This window comes from Akebia trifoliata, chromosome 1 (assembly GCF_017979445.1).
Source record: "Akebia trifoliata isolate Shusen 1 chromosome 1, ASM1797944v1, whole genome shotgun sequence".
Taxonomy (NCBI): domain Eukaryota; kingdom Viridiplantae; phylum Streptophyta; class Magnoliopsida; order Ranunculales; family Lardizabalaceae; genus Akebia; species Akebia trifoliata.
The window spans coordinates 14,225,497-14,251,406 of record NC_141375.1 but is presented as its reverse complement, the minus strand read 5'-3'; the positions used below and the strand labels follow the sequence as shown (position 1 = coordinate 14,251,406).

The 25,910-nt window shown below is 40.1% G+C and overlaps 1 protein-coding gene across 2 annotated transcripts in view; it reads right to left on the bottom strand.

The window, feature by feature from the left end:
- The window catches only part of LOC147410754 (vacuolar protein sorting-associated protein 32 homolog 1-like), a 46,473-nt gene extending 22,125 nt beyond the window's left edge, over nt 1-24,348 (bottom strand). The window contains exons 1-2 of one of the 2 annotated variants that reach the window (XM_086439835.1): nt 24,147-24,348; nt 23,889-23,988 (exon numbers count right to left, since the gene is read on the bottom strand). In XM_086439835.1, coding sequence (XP_086295961.1) covers nt 23,889-23,960 — 72 coding nt within the window. In that variant the 5' untranslated portion in view covers nt 23,961-23,988; nt 24,147-24,348. The remainder of the gene's footprint in view (nt 1-23,888; nt 23,989-24,146) is intronic. The other variant, XM_086439826.1, reaches the window with a different exon arrangement.
- Nucleotides 24,349-25,910: the final 1,562 nt, after the last annotated feature.

The following is a 25,910-nucleotide window of genomic DNA, read 5'->3' as shown; positions in this document are numbered from 1 at the left end:
CCCTACGACAGTCTTATTGCACTGTGTGGAGACCTGAGACAGCGGCAGAACTTGACTGAGTGATCTGCGACAACAATTTTGGGGTGAGTTTAACCCTGCAACAGCAGCAGAAGGCTGTGTTGTGACCCTACAACAACAGCAAAGGCTGTGTTGGGGTGAGTTTAACCCTGCAACAGCAGCAACAGGCTGCTTTGTGACCTGCGACAACACTTTTGGGGTGAGTTTAACCCTGCGACAGCAATTTTTTTTTTGCTTGGTTTTCTACTGCGACAGCAACTAGTGCTGTTTTGTGTGATCTCCTATCTAATCCATCAGCAAGGTGTTGTTTTGTGTGTACGAAGACTTGCACCAACAGTAGTCATCAGCACGGAGCTCCAACAACAATTAGTAACACTTAGTATCACTATCTCACCTTCGACGGTACTAATACTGGAGATCTCCCTTCAATCCAAAATTTCTTTTTGTTCATAGTGTGCAATGACGACGACTCACGAGACTAAGGATTCTACCACGACTCTTGGGGCTAATTTCTCAATCCAACGTATAACCAATGCTCCGCTAGATGGTCGTAACTTTCAATCCTGGTTCCTATCAGTGCGACTTTATTTGGGTAGGAGAGGAAAATCTGGTTGACTGTCAGGTGTTGTTCCTAAGCCACTCCTCACGGATCCTAAATTTGAACAATGGGAAATTAATAATTGCACCATTCTTGGATGGTTATTTAATTCCATGGAGCAACGCATCTACACTATGTTTATGTATCATGAGACTGTCTCTTCTTTGTGGTCAGCTCTTAATCAAACATATGCACACGCTCGGAATGACTCGAGGATTTATGAGCTTTATCGGGATATTGCTCAAGCTACATAAGGAAATCAAAGTGTTGCAACTATTTTGAATTTCTTCAGTCCCATTGGGAAGAACTCTCGCACTATGAGTCTATGGCTGAATTGTCTTCTAAGGCAGCTGGGTATATGGTAAAGAGGATTGCTAGACATCAAACATATCAGTTCCTCATGGGTCTACGCCCTGAATTTGAGGCACTGCGGACACAAATCCTTAATACCACTCCTCTACCCTCCTTATTTAAGACATTTGCGACTATTGATAGCGATGAGCGTCATCGCCGTGTAGTTCCCTCTCAGACTCAGTCTCCTGTCATTATCTCTGCTTTCGATACAGATCAGATGGCCCTTGCAGCCAATTCGGGGTTCTCTAACTCCCGTACTCACGAGTTCGAAAATCGTGGACGTGGTAAAGGAAGTGGCCTTACATGTAGCTATTGTGGGAAGATTGGTCATGAGAAGGCTCGGTGTTTTCAGCTCTATCCCCACCTGTTGAAATCTTCTGGGGGACAGCCCCGTGCTGCTAGTGTGGAATCTACCTCCGTTGATTCGACATCAGTTCGAATTAGAGAGAAGATTAGTTTTTTAATTAGCCCTAATTAGGCTATATAAGTATTACACATTATGAGTAAAGGGAAAAGACCAAAAAGGACACAAACTTATTTAACACTCCCCCTCAAGTTGGTGCGTGGATATCAACGCCGCCCAACTTGGACAAGACATCTTCAAATGAGGCTTTACTAACACCTTTAGTAAGAACATTAGCTAGTTGTTGAGATGTAGAAACAAAGGGAATACAAATCTGTCCAGAAACAATCTTTTCTCTAATGAAATGACGATCAATTTCGATATGCTTCGTTCTGTCATGCTGAACCGGATTTGCAGCTATGTTAATAGCTGACTTATTATCGTAATATAATAAGAAAGGAACCGGCACAGGAAGACATAAATCAGCTAGTAAGATCCTGAGCCACAACAACTCACATACGCCAAGTGCCATAGCTCTATATTCTGACTCAGCACTCGATCGAGAAACCACATCCTGCTTCTTACTGCGCCAGGTTACCAAGTTACCACCAACTTTAGTACAATACCCAGAAGTAAACCTTCTATCAATTACTGAACCAGCATAATCTGCATCTGTCCATGCCTCAACGCGAAGATGACCATGATTTTTGAATAAAATACCTCGACCAGGACATCCCTTGAGGTATCTAAGAATGTGATAAACAGAAGTAAGATGAGATGTTCGAGGCGAGTACATAAACTGACTTACAACACTAACAACATAGGCAATGTCAGGACGAATCATAAACAGGTAGATCAATTTTCCCACAAAACGTTGATATTGACTAATATCTGACAAACACTCCCCCTCAGAATCAGCCAACCTGTGATTCTGCTCTATAAGCGTATCAGCGGGATAAAATCCAAGCTGACCAGAGTCACTGAGTAGATCAAGGACATACTTATGCTAAGAAAGAAATATACCGGACTGGGACCGCGCAACCTCAATACCCAGAAAATAACGAAGATGTCTAAGGTCCTTAATCTCAAATTGACGTCCTAAGTAACTTTTGACCTCGATAAGGCCAAAGTAAGTTTTGACCTCGATAAGGCAATCGTCATCATCTCCAGTAATGACAATATCATCCACATACACAATCAGAACAACAGTTTTACCGTGGGAGTGCCGCAAGATCAAGGTGTGATCAGCAGAACTCTGATGAAATCCAAACTGATGCATGGCCTTAGTGAAGCGCTCAGACCAGGTACGAGGAGACTGCTTCAGGCCATAAAGAGACCGGCGAAGACGACAAACATAGGTAGGAGAAGCAGAAGTAAGAAAACCAGGAGGTTGAACCATATAGACTTCTTCCTGAAGATCACCATTGAGAAAAGCATTCTTGACATCTAACTGAAAGAGAGGCCATCCTCTGATAGCGGCAACAGAAAGGAGAACGCGAATGGTGGTCATCTTGGCAACCGGAGCAAAAGTTTCCTGATAATCAATCCCATAAGTCTGAGCATAACCCTTGGCTACTAGACGGGCCTTATAACGAGCAATGGAACCATCCGGATTATGCTTAAGCGTGAATACCCAGCGACATCCCACAGCTTTCCTACCAAGCGGAAGAGGAACGAATTCCCAAGTTTGAGTCTTTTCAAGAGAAGTCAACTCATCAATCATAGCTGCTCGCCACTCAGGATGGGCAATAGCATCTGCAACAGTAGTAGGAAGAGAAACAGCGGAAACAAAAGCAAGAAAACTCCAATAGGAGGGTGAGAGTGCAGAATCAGATATATAATTAGAAATGGGGTAAGCACAAGTGCGCTTACCCTTACGAGTGACAATAGGACGATCATCACAGGGAACAGACGGAGGCGGAGCTAGAGGCGAAGGCGAGCGGATCGGACATAAGAGCGATGGTAGTATCACGTGGACGGCGAGAGTAAACCTGCAAGGAGGAGGGGACGACCTGACAGGGGGTGAAGAAGGAGAAACACGCATGGGAAGGGGCAATAAAGAAGGAAAGGGATAATCAGGTGAATCTAAAGGAAACCACTCAGATTGAATGCCAACGGACCCACTATAGTAAGAAGTATGCTCAAAAAATGAAACATCTCGAGAAATGAAACGTCGTCGAGAAAGAGGATGGTAACAACGGTATCCTTTCTAGGTAGAAGAATAACCTAGAAAGATACATTTTACGGCCTTAGGGTCAAGTTTAGTACAATTTCGATCAAGAATTTGAACAAAACAGACACCCAAAAACACGCGGAGGAAGTGGAAACACAGGACGATCTGGAGAAAACTTAGAGAGGGGTGCGACAAACTGCAGAACACTGGAGAGGGTCCAATTAATAAGGTAAACAGCAGTAAGAACTGCATCGGCCCAATAGGATTGTGGCACATTCATGCCAATAGAAATGGCACGGGCTAACTCTAGAATACGACGATTTTTTCTTTCTGATCGACCATTCTGCTGAGGGGTCTTAACATTAGACATTTGATGCTCAATGTCAAACTCTAAACAAAGTTTCAAGACCTCACTATAAGTGTACTCAGTACCATGATCAGAACGGAAAGTCTTGATAGTACGATCAAATTGGGTATGAACCATAGCAATAAATTGCTTGAAAATCCCATAAACCTCGCTCTTGTGTTTCATAAGATAAACCCAAGTTGTACGACTATGGTCATCGATGAACAAGACAAAATAACGAAAATCAAAAGTGGATGTGACGGGGGAAGGTCCCCACACATCAGAATGAATTAAGTCAAACATAGGGGTATAGTAGTATGCATACTAATATGATAAGAAGAACGCACATGTTTAGTTAATTGACAAGTTTCACAAGAAAAATCAAGCAAAATGTTATTATTAAATAAATTAGGGAACATATGTTTCAAATATCCAAAGAAAATATGGCCTAAGCGTAAATGCCAACGCATTACAAGAGCCTTATTAGACTAACTACTACTACTACTAAGCTGAAGAGTAGAATGGGTGCTAAGTGAATCGGGAACGTCCAAGAAATACAATCCATTCACTTCATGTCCAGTGCCAATCGTCCTCTTCGACTCTAGATCCTGAAAGACACAATGAGAGGAATAAAAGGTTAAACTGCAATTCAAAGTTTTTGTAAGACTACTAACAGAGACAAGGTTAGTAGTAAGTTGAGGAACATGTAGTGTGTTAGTTAAGGATAAAGAGGATGTAACAAGTACAAGACCTTTACCAGCTATGGAGGACAAAGAACCATCAGCAAGGCGAACCTTGCGATGACCAGAGCAAACATTATAGGTGTTAAATAAAGAGGACGTACCAGTCATGTTATCGAAGGCACCAGAATCAATGATCCATAGTGAGGAAGTGATGGAAACACTGTGTGTAGATGCAAAGGTACCTGAGTGAGCGAAGGTAAAAACCGGCTGAGATGAAGTCTCTATCTGATTGAAGAATTTCCTGAACTTGTCAAGTTCGGCTTGGGATAGAGATACTGAATCCGAGGAGGAGGTAGGAGCTGAAGGAGGTGCTAAGTCAAGCATCTGCTGAGAAACTACATGAGCTGAAGAGCGTTGAGACTATTGACGATTCTGATTAGGACGACCATGAAGTGCATAGCAGCGAGCCTTCACATGACCCAATTTCCCATAATGATCACACTTATGTCGCTGACGGGTAGGCAGAGACCCGCTGGGGGGTAATAGAGAAGGTAGGCGAGCAAGCATAGCGGAGTGATCTGAAAAAAGAGGTAAAACAGCTGCGCGACGGCTCTCATCAGGCAAGACATAGGAATACGCAGTTTGTAGGGACAGAAAAGGATCCATTCCCAATAAATGAACTCTCGCATACTCAAACTCATCCCGGAGACAAGCCAGAAACTGAAAAACCCGATTCTTATCCAGAATTAACGCATACAATGTCTCATCAAGAGGGTCCTTCCAGGCATAGGACGAGGAATAGAAGGTCAACTCCTCCCACCGAGCACGTAGCTATGATATATAGGTGATAACGGAAGAATCACCTTGTGAAAGACGAGAAATCTCACACTCTAAGTTAAAGATCCGAACGTTATTTTGACGTTGCGAGTAAATGCTCTTAGCAGAATCCCATATCTGTTTTGCTGTAGAGGAGAACATAAAACCAGCTGCAATGTGTGGTTGCATAGATGTAACCAGCCACGATCGAACCATTGAATCATTAGCAAACCAATGGGAGTAGGACGTATCGGTCGGTACAGGTTTTTGTCAGCTCCCGTGAGGTAGCCGATCTTTCCTTTGCCACCAATGAACATTTCAACCGATCGTGCCCAAAGAAGATAATTAGGGCCATTTAATTTCACGGTGGTAATCTGAATTCATGGAAAGTCGGTTGAGTGAGAAGGAAGACCACTTGAATCATTACTATTACCAGTGACCAAGGAAGATGACGTCTCAGAGGCCATTTTTAAATATATATATAAAAATCTACGTATTTTTAGTTCGAAGGGAGTTCAAAGAAGACAAGGAAAAGCTCTTAACAGCACTCTTGCTGTAAGTACAGGCTCCAAACAGCCTCGATGCTAATTGTGGCCCTCGGACCAGGTCCAAATAACAACCTGTGCTGATCGCAGGTTTCAGACAAGGCTCCAAAGCAAAAAACCAGCCTTCTGTTATGGTTGCAAGTAGTCGAACTACTCTCTGCAGTGACTGAAGACCTCTAACTGCACCTCTGCAGTGATCGTATGCCTCAACTCAGCCTTCTTTATGGTCGCAAGGCGTCAAACTGCTCTCTACAGTGATCGCAAGTTCAAAAACAGATATCGTAGGTCAAAAAACAGAGTGTTACTATGGTCGCTGGATGTCAAACTGCCCTCTGCAGTGATCGCAAATCCAAACGTGAATAAACTATGGTCGCAGGCAGCAGAACAGCAACCTGCTGTGTTGCAGAAGCCAAAGTAGCCTCTTACGATGTTCAAAAAACCAAAAACAGATCACCTGCTGTGATCGCACTCCTCATACAGCACCTACGAAGCCAAAGCAGCCTCTTACGATGTTCAAAAAACCAAAAACAGATCACCTGCTGTGATCGCACTCCTCATACAGCACCTACGATGATCGTAGACAGCCAAAAACACTACTTTGAGTGTCGCAATACCCATAGACAGCCACCTTGGGTGTCGTAGGGCTTAGATACAGCCATTGCTGTGAGAACAGCCTGATCGCAGGCTTCGATTAGGTTTTTTTTTTTTTTTTTTAGAGAATTTCGATGAGGTAGAGAGCTTGGCTCTGATACCAAGTTCGAATTAGAGAGAAGAAGATTAGTTTTTTAATTAGCCCTAATTAGGCTATATAAGTATTACACATTATGAGTAAAGGGAAAAGACCAAAAAGGACACAGACTTGACACACTTATTTAACAACATCCCTTGGTACTATTGATCTGTAACATCTCCAGACACAGATTACAGCTATTGTACGAGATCAGATCCAGGCCCAGATCCCTTCCTCCTTGACAGTTGCTTCTGTTACCACACCTCTAAGTACTTCTTCTGCATTTCATGTCACTCAGTCTGGCTCTGCTCCTCTGACTTGGGTCATTGATTCTGGTGCCTCTGATCACATGACTGGTGAGTCCAATCTTTTATTTCTTCTATTTTTCCTACTACACATAAGGAAGTTCGTCTTGCTGATGGGTCCCTTACTCCTATTCACAGTAAGGGTACTATCTCCTTATCCCCCTGATTTTCCTCTTGATTCTGTTCTTCATGTTCCTTACCTCTCTCTTAACCTTTTGTCTGTGAGTAGTATTACCAAATCTTTAAACTGTTCTGTAACTTTCTTTCCTACTCACTGTGTCTTTCAGGACCTGACTTCAAGGAGGATTTTTGGCAAGGGGTATGAGAGGGATGGGCTGTACTTGTTTGGCACTCCACCTACTGCTGCTCCGGCTTCCGTCCTTCCACTCACTGGGAATCATGTTTTTTCTTTACAAACTTTAAACTTATGGCATGCTCGCCTAGGACATGCTAATTTTCAACACCTATGTTCTTTATTTCCTACTTTAAAAACTTCTTGTAATGGACACAAATTTCAGTGCTCTATGTGTGAGCTTTCTAAACACACACGTACCTCTTATGTTTCTCGCATGCATAGAGTTAATGCTACTTTTGATTTAGTTCATTCTGATGTGTGGGGGCATTCCCCTATTACTGCTTTTAATGGTCATAAATATTATATTATATTTATTGATGACTATTCTCGTTGTACTTGGGTTTATTTAATGCATTCTCACTCTGAGATGCTTCCTATTTTTGTTAACTTCTTTAAAATGATACAGACTCAGTACAACGTTACTGTCAAATCTCTTAGAACAGATAATGGAGGGGAGTATATTTCAGATGGGATTCGGTCCCATCTCCATGAGCGTGGTATGCTTCATCAGTTAACTTGCCCCTACACTCCTGAACAAAACGGGGTAGCTGAACGTAAAAATTGCCACCTCATGAACATTGTCCGTTGCCTTCTACGAGGGATGCATGTTCCCAAGTCATATTGGAATATGGCAGTTCTTACTGCTGCTTTCCTTCTAAATTGTGTTCCGAGCCGCACCTTAGGGGGACAGGTGCCTCTTCATATTCTTCGACCTGATAGCACTCTCTTCCCCCTTACACCGAGATGCTTTGGGTGTACCTGCTTTGTTCAGGATAGGACTCCTCATCGCACCAAACTAGATGACAAAGCCATTCGTTGTGTTTTCTGGGTTACTCATCTATGTCCAAAGGATATCGATGCTATAATCCACTCACTCATCGTATTATTCACTCTGTGGATGTCACATTTTTTGAAAATGTTCCATATTTTAGTGCTTCATCTTCTTTGCAGGACTCCATTCCTTTGCAGGATCACTCTCCTATAGTGCTACCGTCTCCAGTTTTCTCTCCATCTTCATCTTCATCTTCACCGTCGCTGCAGGTTTACTCTCGCCGCCCTCCCCCCTCCCAAACCTTGCCCATCTCCTCATTGGACTCAGGTATACCCCCTTCTACACTTACTCCTGTTCCTTCTGTTTGTGACTCTCACTTACCTATTGCAATTCGCAAAGGTAAGCGCGGGTGTGTTACTACTCATCCTATCGCCCAGTTTGTTTCATATCAAGGTCTTTCTTCTTCCTATTAAGCTTATCTTGCCTCAACAGACTCTATTCGGGTACCTCGGTCCGTTTTCGAGGCTTTACGTGATCCTAATTGGACTAGAGCCATGACTACTGAGATGGATGCATTGCAGAAGAATAACACCTAGACTCTAGTTACCCTTCGATCTGGGGAGAGAACCGTTGGATGTAAATGGGTTTTTACTGTGAAATACCTCGCGGATGGGACTATTGATTGGTATAAGGCGCGACTAGTTACTAAGAGATTTACGCAAACTCTAGGGAAAGATTTCGGTGCCACATTTACTCCTATCGCTAAACTTTCTACTGTTCGTCTTCTTATCTCTTTAGCTACTTGTCACTCATGGCCCCTTCATCAACTTGATGTGAAGAACGCCTTTCTGAATGGTGATTTGACTGAGGTTATATATATGGATCCCCCTCCTGGATTTCGCCTTCAGGGGGAGTATTGTGGGAAGGTATGTTGACTTCTCAAATCTCTGTATGGCCTGAAACAATCTCCGCGAGCTTGGTTTCATCGTTTTTCAGAAGTTATTTTGTCTATAGGGTTCACCAGATGCCACTCAGATCATACTTGTTTTGTTCATCAAGGATTGGATGGTCGTTGTGCCATTGTTCTAGTGTATGTTGATGATATTATCTTGACAGGAGATGATGCACAGTGGATTGATAAGAGTAAAGATGATATTGGGTCGTGCCTTTGAGGTTAAGGACTTAGGTCCTCTCAAATATTTTTTAGGGATAGAGGTAGCCCACTCACGTCGTGGTATTTCATTATGTCAACGCAAATACACATTAGATCTTCTTCAGGACACTGGTATGCTTGGTTATCATCCTGCCTCTTCCCCAATGGATCAGAATCATCGCCTTCATGCCAAATCTGGGGAATTTTATCTGATCATTCATCTTACCAGAGACTCGTAAGTCGTTTGATATATCTGACTAACACTAGACCGGATTTGACCTTCGCGGTTAGTGTAGTCAGTCAGTTTATGCATGCTCCGAGTACCTCTCATCTTGATGCCATGTATCGTATCCTTCGCTACTTGAAGTCTCGTCCTGGTCTAGACCTATTCTATTCATCTACTGCTCAGCCACATTTATCCTGTTTCACTAATGTTGATTATGCGGGTTCTCTTACAGATAGGAGATCTACCTCTGGTTTCTGCACTTTCTATGGTGTTAACCTTATCTCGTGGAAAAGTAAGAAACAGAGTGTTATATCTCGTTCTTCTGCTGAAACTGAGTATCATGCTATGGCTCTTGACACATGTGAGCTTCTTTGGTTTAGATCTTTGCTGTCAGAGTTGGGATTCCCTACTGTTGGTTCCTCTTCACTCTTTTGTGACAACAAATCTACTATTATGCTTGCATCCGACTCAATCCTTCATGAAAGGACTAAGCACATTGAGGTTGATGTTCACTTTCTCAGGGAGAAAATTCGATCTGGTGCACTTGAGACAGTCTTTGTTTCTTCTTCAGATCAACTGGCCGACATGCTTACGAAGTCTGTTGGACCTTCTGTCACTAATTCTCATCTTGTCAAGCTGGGCTTAGTTGATATATTTTCCCCAGCTTGAGGGGGAGTATTGGAAATATTACTTTTGTTTGTCTAATATTGTTTATTTCTATTCTTTCTTTGTAAGGACATTTTTGTCCATTCACTCTTGTATTGGTTATATATATTTGCCAAGCTCTCATTATGAGACTTGACTTTTCTTTTCCTAAAATTCTACTAACATTATGATGTAAAGGTAATTTGTAGATGAATAGAGAAGTCTTTTGAGAATCATATGTTTGCCTAATGGGCTTGCATGAAGATAGCTAGTCAATGATCATTAATAGCCCAGAGTAGTCGAACGTATTAACATTTCATGAAGGGTCTTGTACTTTTTTTTTTGTGCTCATCATGGGTATCCCCACCCTTCGAGTGAGATTAATCCCATGGTTCACACACACCGCCCCCTTGAAAAGTCCAACATGCAACTGGTTGAGTCGAGGGTCAACCGAACCCTGAAGGGTGGCCCCAAGGAATTCATAGCTTCATGAGGTTTCGAAAACTTGACCTACCCTTCCTGAGGAGCTTATCAAAGCTCTGCTAGCCACAACCCCTTGGGGTTAAGGGTCCTGTACTTTAAGGTCACCGTCAACGGCCAACCTATACTGAATAAATAGTCACCCAAGTGTGGTATGTGCAGTGTCTGACCACAAAATTAAGAACGTGTTGTTCATATACATTCTCCAAGGTTCAAAGGGCAAGATCCAGCTGAGTGGGTACATTTTGTTGAGCAATTTCAGAGGTATAATCAAGTACCGGATAATCAAATGGTATCTTTGGCATCAATTTATCTCCAAGAAGAGGGGAATGCATGGCATCAATGGATAGAAAAAATTAAGGGAGAAATGACTTGGGGGCAATTCACCAGTGCATTGTGCTAGCGCTTGGATCATTAGAATGTGACAATCCAGGGGGGAGCACAATCCAAATTGTGACAAACCAGCATTGTTTCTGATCATCAATCACAATTTGAAAAAGTTACTAATCGAGTAGGCCAACTTCCTGAATCCTATCTTATTAGTTGTTTCATCTCTGGACTTCGAGATGATATATGGTCCGCGTACGAACCTTACAACCAAACAATCTTGTGCACGCCTTTCATATAGCGTTATTTGAAGAAGATAAGGTCATTGTTCAAAAACGCACCATTCGACCATTTGTCACCAAAAATTCAACACGAGAAACTTTCACTGATCGACAACCATACACTAAAAGGTTGACACCAGCTGAGAGCATCACAAAGGACTTATGCTATAATTGTGATGAAAAATTCAGCGCCAACCACCAACACCAAACACAATTAGCAATCTTGGAAAGTGATCCTTTTGTAGAATCTGAGGACATCCATGATGATAGTAGTGGTAAAGGAGGGAAGATTATTCTTATCAAAAGTGTCTTGGCTAGTATTCCCATTTATACATTTTCATTGCTTTCCTTGCCTAGAAATGTGGAAGTGCAATTAGATATAATTTGCCGGGATTTTTTATGGCATGGGAAAGAGGAAGTAAGAAAACATCATTGGGTAAGTTGGAGAAAGTTGTGTTTGCCTAAGAAGAATTGGGGGCCTAGGCTTTCGAAATTTTAAGTACATGAATTCGGCTTTGTTGGGGAAGTGGCTTTGGAGTTTAGGGGGGAAGAAGAGAGTCTTTGAAGAAAAGTTATTGTGGATATATATAGGGTGGAAGATAACGGGTGGGAAAGTGTTCCGGCTAAATGGGCGTCGGGGTGTGGGGGTGTGGAAAAGTATCCTTAAAAGAATTCTATTTCTTAGGAAAAAAGTGAAATACAAGGTGGGGAAGGGGAGTAAGGTGAAATTTTGGGAAGATTGGTGGTGTGGGAATGGTCCCCTTAAGGACTTTTTCCCAAACCTTTTTGCTTTATCATTGAAAAGGAATCAAGTCATCTCAAGTCTCAGAAGTTTTACAAATGGGGTGGTGAATTGGGATTTTGGGTTTAGAAGATCCTTCAATGATTGGGAAATGGATAATCTTGGGAGGCTAATATCTTTGCTGGAAAGCAGTAGGATGGAGAGTTCCTCGGAAGATCAGAGAGTGTGGGGAGGGACTACGGATGGGAAGTTTACGGTGAAGTCTTTGTACGATTGTATCACTCCTATTACAGTAACGTCTTTTCCGTACTCGTTTGTCTAGGGTGGTAAGATTCCCCCGAAGATTTTGACTTTTCTTTGATTTCGACTTTTCTTTGGATGGCGGCTTTGGGGAGAGACTAGCTACTATGGATCAGTTGATTAAAAGGGGCCTTATTTCGCCCAATCAGTGTTGTATGTGCAGTTCTTAGGCGGAAACGGTGGACCACTTACTTATTCATTGTCGGGTAGCTCATCACATTTGGTTGCATTTTTTATCTTTGTTTGGTATTATGAGTTGTTTTCCCAGTTCAGTCAAGGCGGCTTTGGAGTCATGGCTATCGTGGGGTGGTGCCTTCTCGTCTTCTAAACGGATCCTATGGTACTTGGCTCTTTTCGCTATTTGTTGGGAAATTTGGAAGCATCGTAATCAAAGGATCTTTGAAGAAAAAGAGGCTACGATGGAAGGATTAGTTCTTGCTATTTTGGAGCTCCTATTTTCTTTGAGTAAACTGTATAAGGAATTTAAGGGGATTTTCTTTGAAGACTTTGTTGTGAGATGGGATAGGGTTTGTTCATTGTCGTGAGAGTCCTATGTTTGTTTTGTTGTTGTCTGTTTTCTTTTCTTGTTTCTTTCTCTTTATTTTAGGCGGGTCCGCTCGACCCCCCTTTTTTTATCCTTCTATTAATAAAATTATCTTTATCGATCAAAAAAAAAAAAAATAGTAGTGGTAAAGAAGCGCACGTCTCTATTCATGCCATTGTTGGATCAAACAAGCCTCATACCATGAGAATCAATGGGTTAGCAAAACGTAAGAAAGTTTGCATCCTACTTGACTCACTTAGTACCCATAATTTTGTTGATTCAAGTTTGGTTAAACAACTTGGATATCACATTGAACATGAAGGAAAATTCAAAGTGATGGTCGCCAATGAAGAAAAGTTGTCTAGTCAAGGTCTATGACAAAATCTGCACTTAACTCTTCATGGTTTTCAGTGTGAGGTTGATTGCCATATACTATCATTGGGTGGATACGACATTATTTTGGGTGCCCAGTAGTTGGCCATGCTTGGCAAAATTAAATGGGATTTCTCCTTACTATAAATGAAGTTCACCATCAACAACAAAGAATATATGTTATTAGGAACCACCAAATCAGCACCAAATGGTAGACAATCCTCAATTATCACACTCCATTGCAACCCCTAACCAAGGTATGTGTATTCAGCTTTTTGCCATTGAAGAAGATTCAGCAATAACCAATGCAAAACCAGATCTACAGAACATCCTCAAAACATTCGATCAAGTTTTTCAAGAACCCCAAAATCTTCCACCAAGGTAGGGTCATCAATGGATCAGGTCCGGATCGGATCAATTTGATTTGGTACCGATCCAATAAGACTCGGATCGGATACGGAACTGATCAAATAAGTATTAGATCGACCCTTATCGGATCAGATTTATTATCAAACTCAATAATAAGATCCAGACCCGATCCATTAACAATCAGATCGGGTCCGGATCAAGCCAAACCCGATTTTATATACAAATCTAAATAAACCCCGCACATCTCAACAAATATATAATATATATACATTCTAAAATATTAGTGGATCGGGTCCTTATCGGATCGGGACATGGTTGATCCAGATCCAATCCAATAAGATACCGGATTGAAACCTTATCGGATTGGATCCTTATCAGAATCCAAAACATAAATCCCGATGTTATCGGATCGGATTTCGGGTCTGATCCAATCCACTGACAACACTACGCCAAAGCGCTCTCATGATCATGCAATCATTCTTGAATCTGGAAATCTCCCAACAAGTGTTCAACCATACCACTATCCATATTTCCAGAAAAATGAAATTGAAAAAATAATTAAAGAGATGCTAACTTCTTGAGTGATATGCCAAAGCACAAGCACCTACTTATCCCCCGTGTTATTGGTTCATAAAAAAAAATGGATCATGGAGAATGTGAGTGGATTATCATGCTCTCAACGGCGTAACAATAAAAGACAAATTTCCAATACCAATCATCAACGAACTTCTTGATGAATTACATAAAGCACAATATTTTTCAAAGCTTGATTTACGCTCAGGTTACCAGCAAATACATGAAGGCAACATCCCTAAGACTGCATTTCGCACCCACGAAGGACATTATGAGTTCCTGGTAATGCCATTTGGCTTAATAAATGCCTCTTCTACATTCCAAAGTTTGATGAACGAAATATTTCATGTTCATCTCCATAAATTCATCTTAGTATTTTTTTAAATGATATTTTAATTTATAGTCCAACTTGGGAAAGCCACCTCCTCCATGTGAAGCAAACCCTTCAAATTCTACATCATCACCAATTACATGTAAAAAAATCTAAATGTACATTTGGATGTACAAGCATAGAATATTTGGGGCACATTATTACACATAAAGGTGTAATGGCTGATCCACACAAGATCGAATGTATGATTCATCGGCCCGAGCCAAAGATTATAAAAAACTTGCGAGGATTTTTGGGACTAACAGGGTATTACAGGAACTTTATTCTAAACTATGAACGTATTAGTGCGCCACTCACAAATCCTCTTAAGAAAAATGCTTTCAAATGGAGTATTGAAGCATCTGCAGCCTTCAACTGTTAAAAGAAGCTATGATACATTCACCGTTCTTGCTCTACCGGACCTCGCCAAACAATTTGTTGTAGAATGCGATGCTTCTGATTCAGGGATAGGCGTTGTATTGATGCAACAAGGGAGACCGATTGCTTTCTCAAGTAAAGCACTTCATGGAAAAAATTTGGGATTGTCAACCTATGAAAAGGAAATGCTTGCAATAGTCTACGTTGTAACGAAGTGGCGGCCTTACTTACTTGATCAACATTTCATCATTCGAACATACCATTGTAGCCTGAAACATTTACTCAATCAACGAGTAGTCACTAATGCACAATAGAAATGGTTAACGAAGTTGATGGGGTATGATTATGCTATCACATATTGGAAAGGTCGGGATTATAAGGCAACCGATGCGCTATCAAGACAATTTGAGCAGCCTACAATTTTAGCCATAGCCAAAGTTGTCTGGCATGGCTTGGATGACATGAAAGCTTATTATATTCACAATCCTACACTCCAGAAATTAGTGCATCAACTCAGCAACAACAATGTAACAGATCCAAAATATTCTCGTGAAGATGGAATTCTAAAACATAAGGGACTTGTGAAGTTAAGCCCATCGTCGCAAGTATGATAGGAGATATTAGAAGAACTCCATGGATCTTCTATTGGAAATAATTTAGTTAGTTGATATAGTTGTTTTCCAGTCTTAATTACTTATTAGTGATAGTCTTTTATTTAATTCTTATTTATAAGGATTTTTTTTGTAATTTAACCTTTGTAATTAATATAAATACTGGCCAAGCTCTCACAAAGATACTTGATATTATTATTCTCAAATTCTTCTTGGTATCAGAGCCAAGGAATTTTTCTCCGTCCTCTCTACCTTCTCTTTCTTCTCGTTACTCTTAAACCCTAACCTAGAGTAAATCTCATTCGATCTTTTCCCCTTCGGGGGTCTTCCAATTTTTTTTTTCGTTTTATCACTTGCTGCAATAATGCGCAATGTTTTTTTCCCTTTCCTAGAGTTTGTCTCTTCGTAACAAGGATTCAATAACGAAAAAAAAAAAACTAGAGCCTCTGAGTACCTCTACGATAGAAGTTATTGTTTCGTTTTTTGGTCTTGCGAACGTACCTGGAGGCTCGGATTAACTCTGCGATAGCCCTAAGAACTTCGATTTGGTTCTGCGACGTCGTACCTTCTTCGTTTTGGTTATGCGACAGCAGTGGGTTCTTCGTTTTGGGTCTACGATAGATCTGTGACTTTCGTTTTGGTTCTACGACAGCAGGGGGTTCTTCGTTTTGGGTCTACGATAGATTTGTGACCTTCGTTTTGGTTCTACGACAGCAGTGGGTTCTTCGTTTTGGGTCTACAATAGGTATGTGACCTTCATTTTGGTTCTACAACAGCAGGGGGTTCTTCGTTTTGGGTCTACGATAGATTTGTGACCTTCGTTTTGGTTCTGCGACAACAGTGAAAGCTTCGTTTTGGTCTTACGCTAGGTCTATTGGACCCTGTGGAGGAATACAACAACAGTTAGTCTCTCTGGGAGCCTTGCGAAAGCTTACAATCATCTGCATCAACAGGTGACAGCTGTGGGTGCTTTGTTTTGGTCCTACAAAAGGTTTTTGGATCTTGTGGAGAAGAACGATAGTAGTTAGCCTCTTATTTGAGTTTTACAATTACATAGCAACTTGTAATAGAGCTCGACAACAGGTTGGGATAGAGTTCAACAATAGCTTGGACAGTGTCCTGCTATTTGGGCTGTTCCAATTTATTGTGTGGGTTATTGATAGTAGTAGAACTATTGTTTGTGCTTTGCGATTGCACCGAGGGTACTAATTTCTTCTTCAGATCTCCCTTCAAACCAAAGTAATGACTTCGGAACAGGGAATTACAACTTCCGCTACAGTTCTTGGGTCTAACTCCTCAGCTCAACGTATTACTACTGCTCTTCTCGATGGTCGAAACTTTCAGTCATGGTCCCGATTTGTGCGTCTCTTTCTAGGGAGTAAAGGAAAATCTGGATGGCTCTCTAAAACTGCTACTAAACCACCTGTAACTGATCCTAAATTTGAATCATGGGAGATCGACAACTGCACTATCCTTGGGTGGTTGTTTAACTCCATGGAGCAGCACATTTATACCATGTTCATGTACCATGAGACAGTTTCATCTTTATGGTCAACGTTTACTCGGACATACGCACATTCCAGGAATGACTCGAGAATTTATGAACTTTATCGAGACATTGCCCAAGCTACCCAAGGGACTCAAAGTGTAACCGATTATTTTGGATACCTTCAATCACGTTGGGAAGAACTTTCTCACTATGAGTATATGGCTGAATTGTCTTCAAAGGCAGCCGATTATGTTGTCAAGCGGATTGCTCGACATCAAACCTATCAGTTTCTTATGGGTCTACGTCCAGAATTTGAGGCACTCCAAACACAGATCCTCAACACTACTCCTTTAGCTTCTTTATTTGAGATATTTGCGACCATCGATAGTGATGAGTGTCGTCGCCGTATTCCTCCTCCTCAGACTCAGGTCCTAGGCATTCTTTTTACTCCAGCTACAAATCAGATGGCCTTAGCTACCAACTCGAGTTTCTCCCACCTCCGTACCACTGGATCAGGGAGTCGTGGCCGTGGTAGCTGTGGTCGCGGTAAAGGGAGTGGCCTTACTTGCAATCATTGTGGGAAGACTAGTCATGAGAAAGCTCGCTGCTTTCAACTCTATCCTCATCTGATACCACGATCTTCTTCCACTTCATCTTTGGGACATTCTACTCCTCGTGCTACTACAGTAGAGTCCTCATCTACTGATCATCTTTCACTTGACACGATTAACTTGCAACATCTACAGACTCAGATTGCCACTATTATCCGAGATCAGATTCAAGCTCATACTAAAATTTCTTCGACTGCGGCCTCAAGTATTACACCTCCAGGTACATACTCTGCATTCAATGTCACTCAGTCTAGCTCTACTCCTCTGACATGGGTTATTGATTCTGGTGCCTCTGATCACATGACCGGTGAGTCTAGCCATTTTACTTCTTTTTTTTCTTCCACCACTCACAAAGAGGTTCGCCTTGCTAATGGATCTCTTACACCTGTCCATAGCAAGGGTATCATCCCTTTATCTTCTGGGATTTCTCTAGATTCAGTACTCCATATCCCTCACCTATCTCTTAATCTTTTGTCTGTTAGCAGTATTACTAAATCTCACAATTGCTCAGTTACCTTTTTTCCTACTCACTGCATTTTTCAAGAGCTGACTTCGAAGAAGATTTTTGACAAGGGGTATGAGAGGGATGGATTGTACATGTTTGGATCTCAGCCTATTGCTATTCCGGCTTCCGTGCTTCCATCATCTGGCAGTCACACTTTTACCTCACAGACTCTAGATTTATGGCATGCTCGCTTAGGACATGCCAATTTTCAACACTTGTGTTCTTTATTTCCTATTTTAAAAACTACTTGTAGTGGACATAAATTTCAATGCTCTGTGTATGAATTTTCTAAACACACGTACTTCTTATATTCCTCGTATGCATAGGTTTAATGCGAAATTTGATTTAGTTCATTCTGATGTGTGGGGGCCTTCCCCTATTACTGCCTTTAATGGTCATTGCTATTATGTTACATTTATAGATGACTACTCCCGTTGCACTTGGATTTATTTGATGCGCTCGCGTTCTGAAGTGCTTCCAATTTTTGTTAATTTTCTTAAAATGATTCAGACTCAGTACAATATTACTGTTAAATCCCTTAGGTCTGATAATGGGGGGGAATATATATCTGATTGTATTCGCACCCATCTTCATGAGAAGGGTATGCTTCACCAATTGACTTGTCCTTATACTCCTGAATAGAACGGGGTCGCAGAACGTAAGAACTATCACCTCATGAATATTGTGCACTATCTTCTTCGCGAAATGCATGTTTTCAAAGGTTTTTTGGAATATGGCTGTCCTTACTGCAACTTTTCTTCTTAATCGGGTTCCAAGTCGCACCCTAGAAGGGCAGGTGCCCATTTATGTCCTTCGACCTGATAGCATTCTCTTCCCTATTACACCTCGTGTCTTTAGATGCACGTGTTTCGTTCAGGACAAGACTCTCAATCGTACAAAATTGGATGATAAAGCCATTCGCTGCATTTTTTTGAATTACTCTTTTATGTCCAAGGGGTATCGGTGTTATGATCCAGTTTCTCACCGTGTCATCCATACTCTTGATGTTACCTTCTTTGAAAATGTTCCATACTATCATGCTACATCTACTTTGCAGGATTTTCCTACTTTGCAGGAATCGTCCCCTATCATGCTACCTTCTCTAGTTTTTCCTCCGTCTCTGTCGCTGTTTCAGGTCTACACTCGTCGTACTCACCCCTCTCCACCCTTGCCAACCTCCTCATTGGATTCAGGTATACCCTCTTCTACCTCCACACATATACCCATTCTTACTCCGTCTACTTCTGACTCTCACTTACCTATTGCTCTGCGCAAAGGTAAGCGGCGGTGTGTTATTGATCATCCTATTGCCCAGTTTGTTTCCTATCAGGGTCTTTCTTCCTCTTATCAGGCCTACCTTACCGCAACTGATTCTATTCGAATTCCTCGGTCTATCTCAAAGGCATTACGAGACCTTCAGTGGACAAAAGCTATGACTGCTGAAATGGATGCTTTGCAAACCAATCATACTTGGGAACTTGTTCCTCTTCCGTTTGGGGCGAGGACTGTTGGTTGTAAATGGGTCTTCACAGTGAAATATCTCGCAGATGGTACTGTTAATCGATATAAGGCACAACTAGTTGCTAAGGGGTTTACACAGACCCCAGGGAAAGATTTTGGTGCCACGTTCGCTCCTGTCGCCAAACTCTCCACTGTTCGCCTTCTTATATCCCTAGCTGCGTGTAACTCTTGGTCACTTCACCAACTTGATGTGAAAAATATTTTTCTGAATGGTGATTTGACTGAAGTTATTTATATGGACCCTCCTCCAGGGTTTCGTCTTCAGGGGGAGTATTCTGGGAAGGTATGCCGCCTTCTTAAGTCTTTGTATGGCCTGAAGCAGTCTCCGCGAACTTGGTTTGAACGTTTTTCTGAGGTTATTCTTTCTATGGAGTTTTTTAGATGTCACTTCGATCATACTTGCTTTGTTCGTCGAGGATTGGATGGTCGTTGCACAATTGTTTAGGTCTATGTGGATAATATCATTGTGACTGGAGATGATGCACCGTGGATTGATAAGGTTAAAATGTTATTAGGTCGTGTCTTTGAGGTTAAAGACTTAGGTCCACTCAAGTACTTCTTGGGGATAGAAGTGGCTCGCTCTAGTCGTGGTATATCACTATCTCAGCGAAAATACACATTAGATCTTCTTCAGGACACTGGGATACTTGTTTGTTATCCTACTTCCTCTCCTATGGATCAAAATCATCGTCTTCAAGCTGATTCTGGTGATCTTTTATCAGATCCATCTTATCAGAGACTTGTAGGCCGTCTGATTTATCTGACTAACACTAGACCGGATTTGTCTTTTGCGGTCAATGTGGTCAGCCAGTTCATGCATACTCCACGTACATCTCATCTTGATGCAGTGTATCGCATTCTTTGTTACTTGAAGTTACGTCCTTGATTTGGGCTTTTCTACTCTTCCACTGCTTAGCCGCATTTGTCTTGTTTTACAGATGCTGATTATGCTGGCTCTCTTACAGATAGAAGATCTACCTCTGGTTTTTGTACATTTTATGGTAATAATCTTATCTCGTGGAAAAGTAAGAAACAGAATGTGGTATCTTGTTCTTCTGCTGAAGCTGAGTATCGTGCGATGGCCCTTGGTACATGTGAAATAATTTGGCTTCGGTCTTTGTTGACAGAGTTGGACTTTCCTGTTTCTAGTTCTTCTACTCTGCTTTGTGATAACAAGTCTGCTATTATGCTTGCTTCTGACTCATGAAAGAACTAAACACATTGAGGTTAATATTCACTTTCTCAGGGAGAAAGTCAGATCTGGTGACCTTCAGAAAGTCTTGGTCCCTTCTTCAGATCAACTTGCCGATATGCTTACGAAATCTGTTGGTCCATCTATCACTAATTCTCACCTTGTGAAGTTGGGTTTAGTTGATATATTCTCCCCAGCTTGAGGGGGAGTATTGAAAATAATTTAGTTAGTTGATATAATTGTTTTCCAATCTTAATTACTTATTAGTGATAATCTTTTATTTAATTCTTATTTATAAGGATTTTTCTGTAATTTAACCTTTGTAATTAATATAACTATTGGCCAAGCTCTCACAAAGAGACTTGACATTATTATTCTCAAATTCTTCCTCTTCAATAGCTGGGTATAAGAAGATATACAAATGGGTCACTCGTACCTTCTATTGGAAAAGATGAAGCTCGACATCCGTGCCCATAACAGGATGTGAAGTTTTCCAAGGAAATAAAATCAAAAATTTGCAACCACCAGACCTCTACCGATACCCGATAGAGTATGGTCCGATATTTCAATGGATTTCATCGTCAGGTTGCCGTCATCCCAAGGAAAAGTGTGATTTTTGTTGTAGTTGACCGCTTATCAAAGTATGCACATTTCGTTGCGCTATCTCACCCCTACAGCTCTTCAACAGTGGCACAAGTTTTTTTATTGATTATGTGTTCAAAATACACGGAATGCCTTCATCCATTGTGAGTGATTGTGACCCCATTTTTACAAGTAACTTTTGGAAAGAAATATGGCATCTTCAAGGCACCCAATTAAAAATCAGCATTGTTTTCCAGCCAAAAACTGATGAGCAAAGCCAACAATCGATGTATTAAGACATACTTACAATGTGTCATAGGAGCACCACCAAATCGTTGGGCTCGATGATTGTCATGGGCTGAATGGTGGTACAATACTACTTATCATGAAGCCCCCAAATTTACACCTTATGCAGTTTTATATGAGCAACCTCCTCTGGACATTACATTATATGTTGCAGGCTCTTTAGTCCATCATGTAGACATCGAATTACATGATTGCAACAGTGTATTACGGTTAGTCAAAATTCTCCAAGGTGCTCAACAACGAATGAAAGTCCAAACAGATAAACATCGATCTGAACTTGGCGATTGGGTCTATCTTCGTTTACAGCCATTTCGTCAAACATCAATGGTTGTCAGACGATCACTAAAATTATCTCCCAAATTTTTTGGACCCTATGAAATTTAGAACGAGTTGGCACAGTTGCATACAAACTAGCTCTCCCAAGTACTTCAAAAGTCCATCCCGTCTTTCATGTTTCATGCCTCAAGAAGAAGTTGGGTACTCGTGCAATTACTTCCTCTTTCCTTCCAACATTTTCGGATTATGGTGTCATGCAAATTGAACTCGTTACCATTCTTGATCGACGGTTTCTTAAGAAAAAACATAATAAAGCAATCACTAAAGAATTAGTGAAGTGGGCACATTCAACACCGAAGGATGCAACTTGGGAATTCATGGGCTTCTATTCATGAACGGTTTCCTACATTTGACCCTTGAGTTCTAAGAAAACCCCAACGAAAGAAGTAGATCTGAAATTTGTGTGCTTGAAGAAACCCCAATAAAAAAATTCCCTCTTTTCACTCTATAATTACATAAGAAGAGAGTCCTAGCAGACCTACCATATGAAAGCAACACCATCAGTTTTATAGGAACTGCAGAGATTGAAAAAAAATCTTATGTTGTTGGGTAGAAATATTTATCATCTATGCCGATTTCAAATAAATCTCCTTCAATTTCTAAGCTTTTAATAAAGAAAATCAATTTTCTATAAAAAAATAAAATGATTTAGAAGAAAAACTTAAGAAAAGAAAAATAATGGTTTCTTGCAACTCAAACTCTTAGAGAGAAGAAGTGGAGAAGATGAATTGAGTACAGACCCTAACAATCTCATGCCATTTTGACCAAACTACCTTTTATTTCGAAATCCCCCAGAAATTGCCGAGTAAACTTTAGTCGGGTTAGTGCTTTTTAAAATTATGACTTGATGAAGAGTATAACATGTTAAATTTTTAATAAAACTGTGAAGGAAAACACTTTTCTTACTAATCTAGTAAGATTTCAAGTCTTACCAAGGGTCGTTAAGCTCAAAATGAATTACCAAATTGACACTCCTTATCCGACTACACAACCCTCTCGATTTCATGGAAAAACTCAGACTCAAAATAATAAAATCAAACAAATAAAATTGTTGAACTTGATCCAAGGTTTTGAAAATGGACAGTTATTGAACCCCCACCGAACCCAATGGACAGTTATGTAGTACATAGTTATAAGCAGTTTCTTTCAATTTCTACACATTTTAAATGCTGTAAACTCTGTTCTAAATAATAGAAGGGTTTTGTAAATGTGTTCCCTTAGGGCACACGTTAAAGTGCAATAAATACACTCTGGAAATTCAAATTTGAGGGTATTTTGGTATATATAAAAAAAACATTTTTAAAAGGTATTTTTGGTACAAAATCCAATTTTCACAGTGTATTTATTGCACTTTAACGCGTGCCCTTAGGGCACAAGTTAACAAGACCCTAATAGAATTCTCCTCTAGATGAGATATCAGAATTTCAGAAATTATTAAATATCAGAACTTCCGAAACTATTAAAAGGAGATTGATCATCTCGAGTTGATCACAATCCTTGCAACTTTCCTTCTTTTCACTCTTATTTTTCCTTGATACGTAACCTATCGTTATTTCTGAAGTTGAACTTGTAAAGCATTCCATTAATCCATCTAAAACAACCCCATCAGTGCAACATAATCCCTATGATCCAACCATTTTTATTTCTCCAACATTCTACTACATTATTGTTTGACAACAATCAAAAGTATTACCATTAACGAAGGATAAGAAGTCCCAAACAAAATTGGACGGCAGAATCAATAAACCGATAAATTAGACCAGTTTCATAACCCAAAAGGAGAGCGAGAGCGAGAGCAATTGGAAATATTCTCAGAATCTTAATCCAATTTCCAGCATAAATAATCTCTCTTAAATTAAATCAGCAAACCAAAAAAATATAAAGAAGAACCATTTCAAAATAATAATAATAATAGCAAACTGATGAAAGACCCGTACCTCGTTCAACTTATCTAACGTTGTAAGGGCATCTGTTTCTTGTTTAGGTTTGCCGAAAATCCGCGTAAACATGATTGACTATTTGCCTTGATTCCCCCTCCTTTAATCCAAAAATCAGAAACAAAACTAAATTATTCGAAACCCTAATCATAGATCAAGAGAGATGAATCACCGGAAATATTTTGAACGATCCGCCGGAAACAAAATAAATAAATAAATATCCTAAAATTTTAATGGGAAACCAAAAGAGATATTGACCTGTGAATCAAATACTAGAATCGGCAAAGATGGTATTAATCAAAAAACTGAAAATCGGGTGGCCTCGTAGAAGACCAATCAAATTAATTTGATCGCATTGAGTTGTTGTTGGAGTTGGAGTGAGAGAAAGGGAAAGATCAGAGACTCGGATTTTAGCAATGGAATTATTGGAAAAAGCTTTGGAGCTCCCGAGCTTCTTCAATTCATTGAAGGAACCTTCTCCTTTACCTGACACGTGGTCCTTCATGTTTGGTGAATGTTCAATATTCCCCATGTTTTGAAATTCATGTCCACACCTCGTCCTATATGTTTTGTGAATATTATTAGATAAAATTTTGACTTGAAAGTGTATGGAAACCATAGATACGAGTGAAATAACATTTATGTTCCTATCCACTTTCATGTTAAGAAGTGTATGACGTTCCAGCTTCAGATCACTTCAGTATTATTCTAGATAAAATTCATAAAAAATGTGTTGAAAATTTTAAGATCTGTTTGGATTGACTTCTCCAAGTGCTTCTAGTTCTTGTGAGGAGCTAGAAGCACTTACACTTATGTTTGGATTAAGAAATACTTCGATAAATAATTTTTTTGGGGAGTTAAAATGGTACTTTTCAAAAAAGTATTGCAATAGATACTTTTCAAATTTGTTTTTGCGGGAAGCACTTAATTAACGTCGATTTTTATGTTAGTTTTCAAGTAAGCCCTGAAAGTGCCCTCGATCTGCGAGATGTGCGGATCCGCTTTTGACTTTTGAGGTTTGGGAGTCGCCACCTAGTTATTACGGTCTAGGAACCGAACATTGACTCTAAAAGGCAAATAACACTAATCTACGAAAGAAAATACAAGTCCGGGGATCATGTTACGGGGTTGGAAAGCGTTAGGCACTAATCCCGCCCGGCAAACGTCGATCTCTACTTTTTCCCAAGAAGACTACATTACTAAAAAGACCTAAACAAATAAAAAAAATAAGAAATATTTATCTTTACGAACGCAACGATTTTGTTCCCTCAGATCTGGCAGAGAGATCCCTTGATTAATATTCATTGTTTCGTTCTGTCACCGGATTCGCTTTGGATTTTCAAGACGAAATACCTCCTTCTTAGATCTAAATTTTTCTGATTAGTTTATAGATTTATAGGTGTTTTTGAAGGGTTTCTAAGTGTTTTTTGAGCTAAAGTTGGGGTATGGATGTTAGGTAAGGAGTTAGAGTTTCAAAATTAGAGTTTGGAGGAGGCTATGGAAGCTTTTTGACCTACTTTTCGTAGGGTTTATTCTTTGATACGAAAATAGGTTATAGGAACCCTTATTTATAAATCTTTTTATACGAAAATAGTTTTAGAGTTTAATTAGAATTCTATTAGGGTTTTATAGTTTAATTAAAATTATATTAGATAGTTTTAAAGTTTAATTAGAATTCTTTTAGATAGTTTTATAGTTTAATTAGAATTCTATTAGAGTTAAGGTTTGACTTTGGTCTTATTAGATTGATTAAGGTTTTGACTTAAGTCTCAATTGATTGACTAGAATTTAGGATTTTGACTTAAGTCTTGCTTGATTAATCAGATTTTAGGATTTTGACTTAAGTCTTACTTGATTGACTTGACTTTAGGATTTTGACTTAAGTTTTACTTGATTGACGTTAATTTTAATTAGGATTTCACTGTACATTAATTAATGTTTTAATTATTAATTTCGAAAATTTTAATTATTAAAATTGTAAAATTATCGTTTTGTCCTCGAAGATGACTTTTTGCGTTTTAA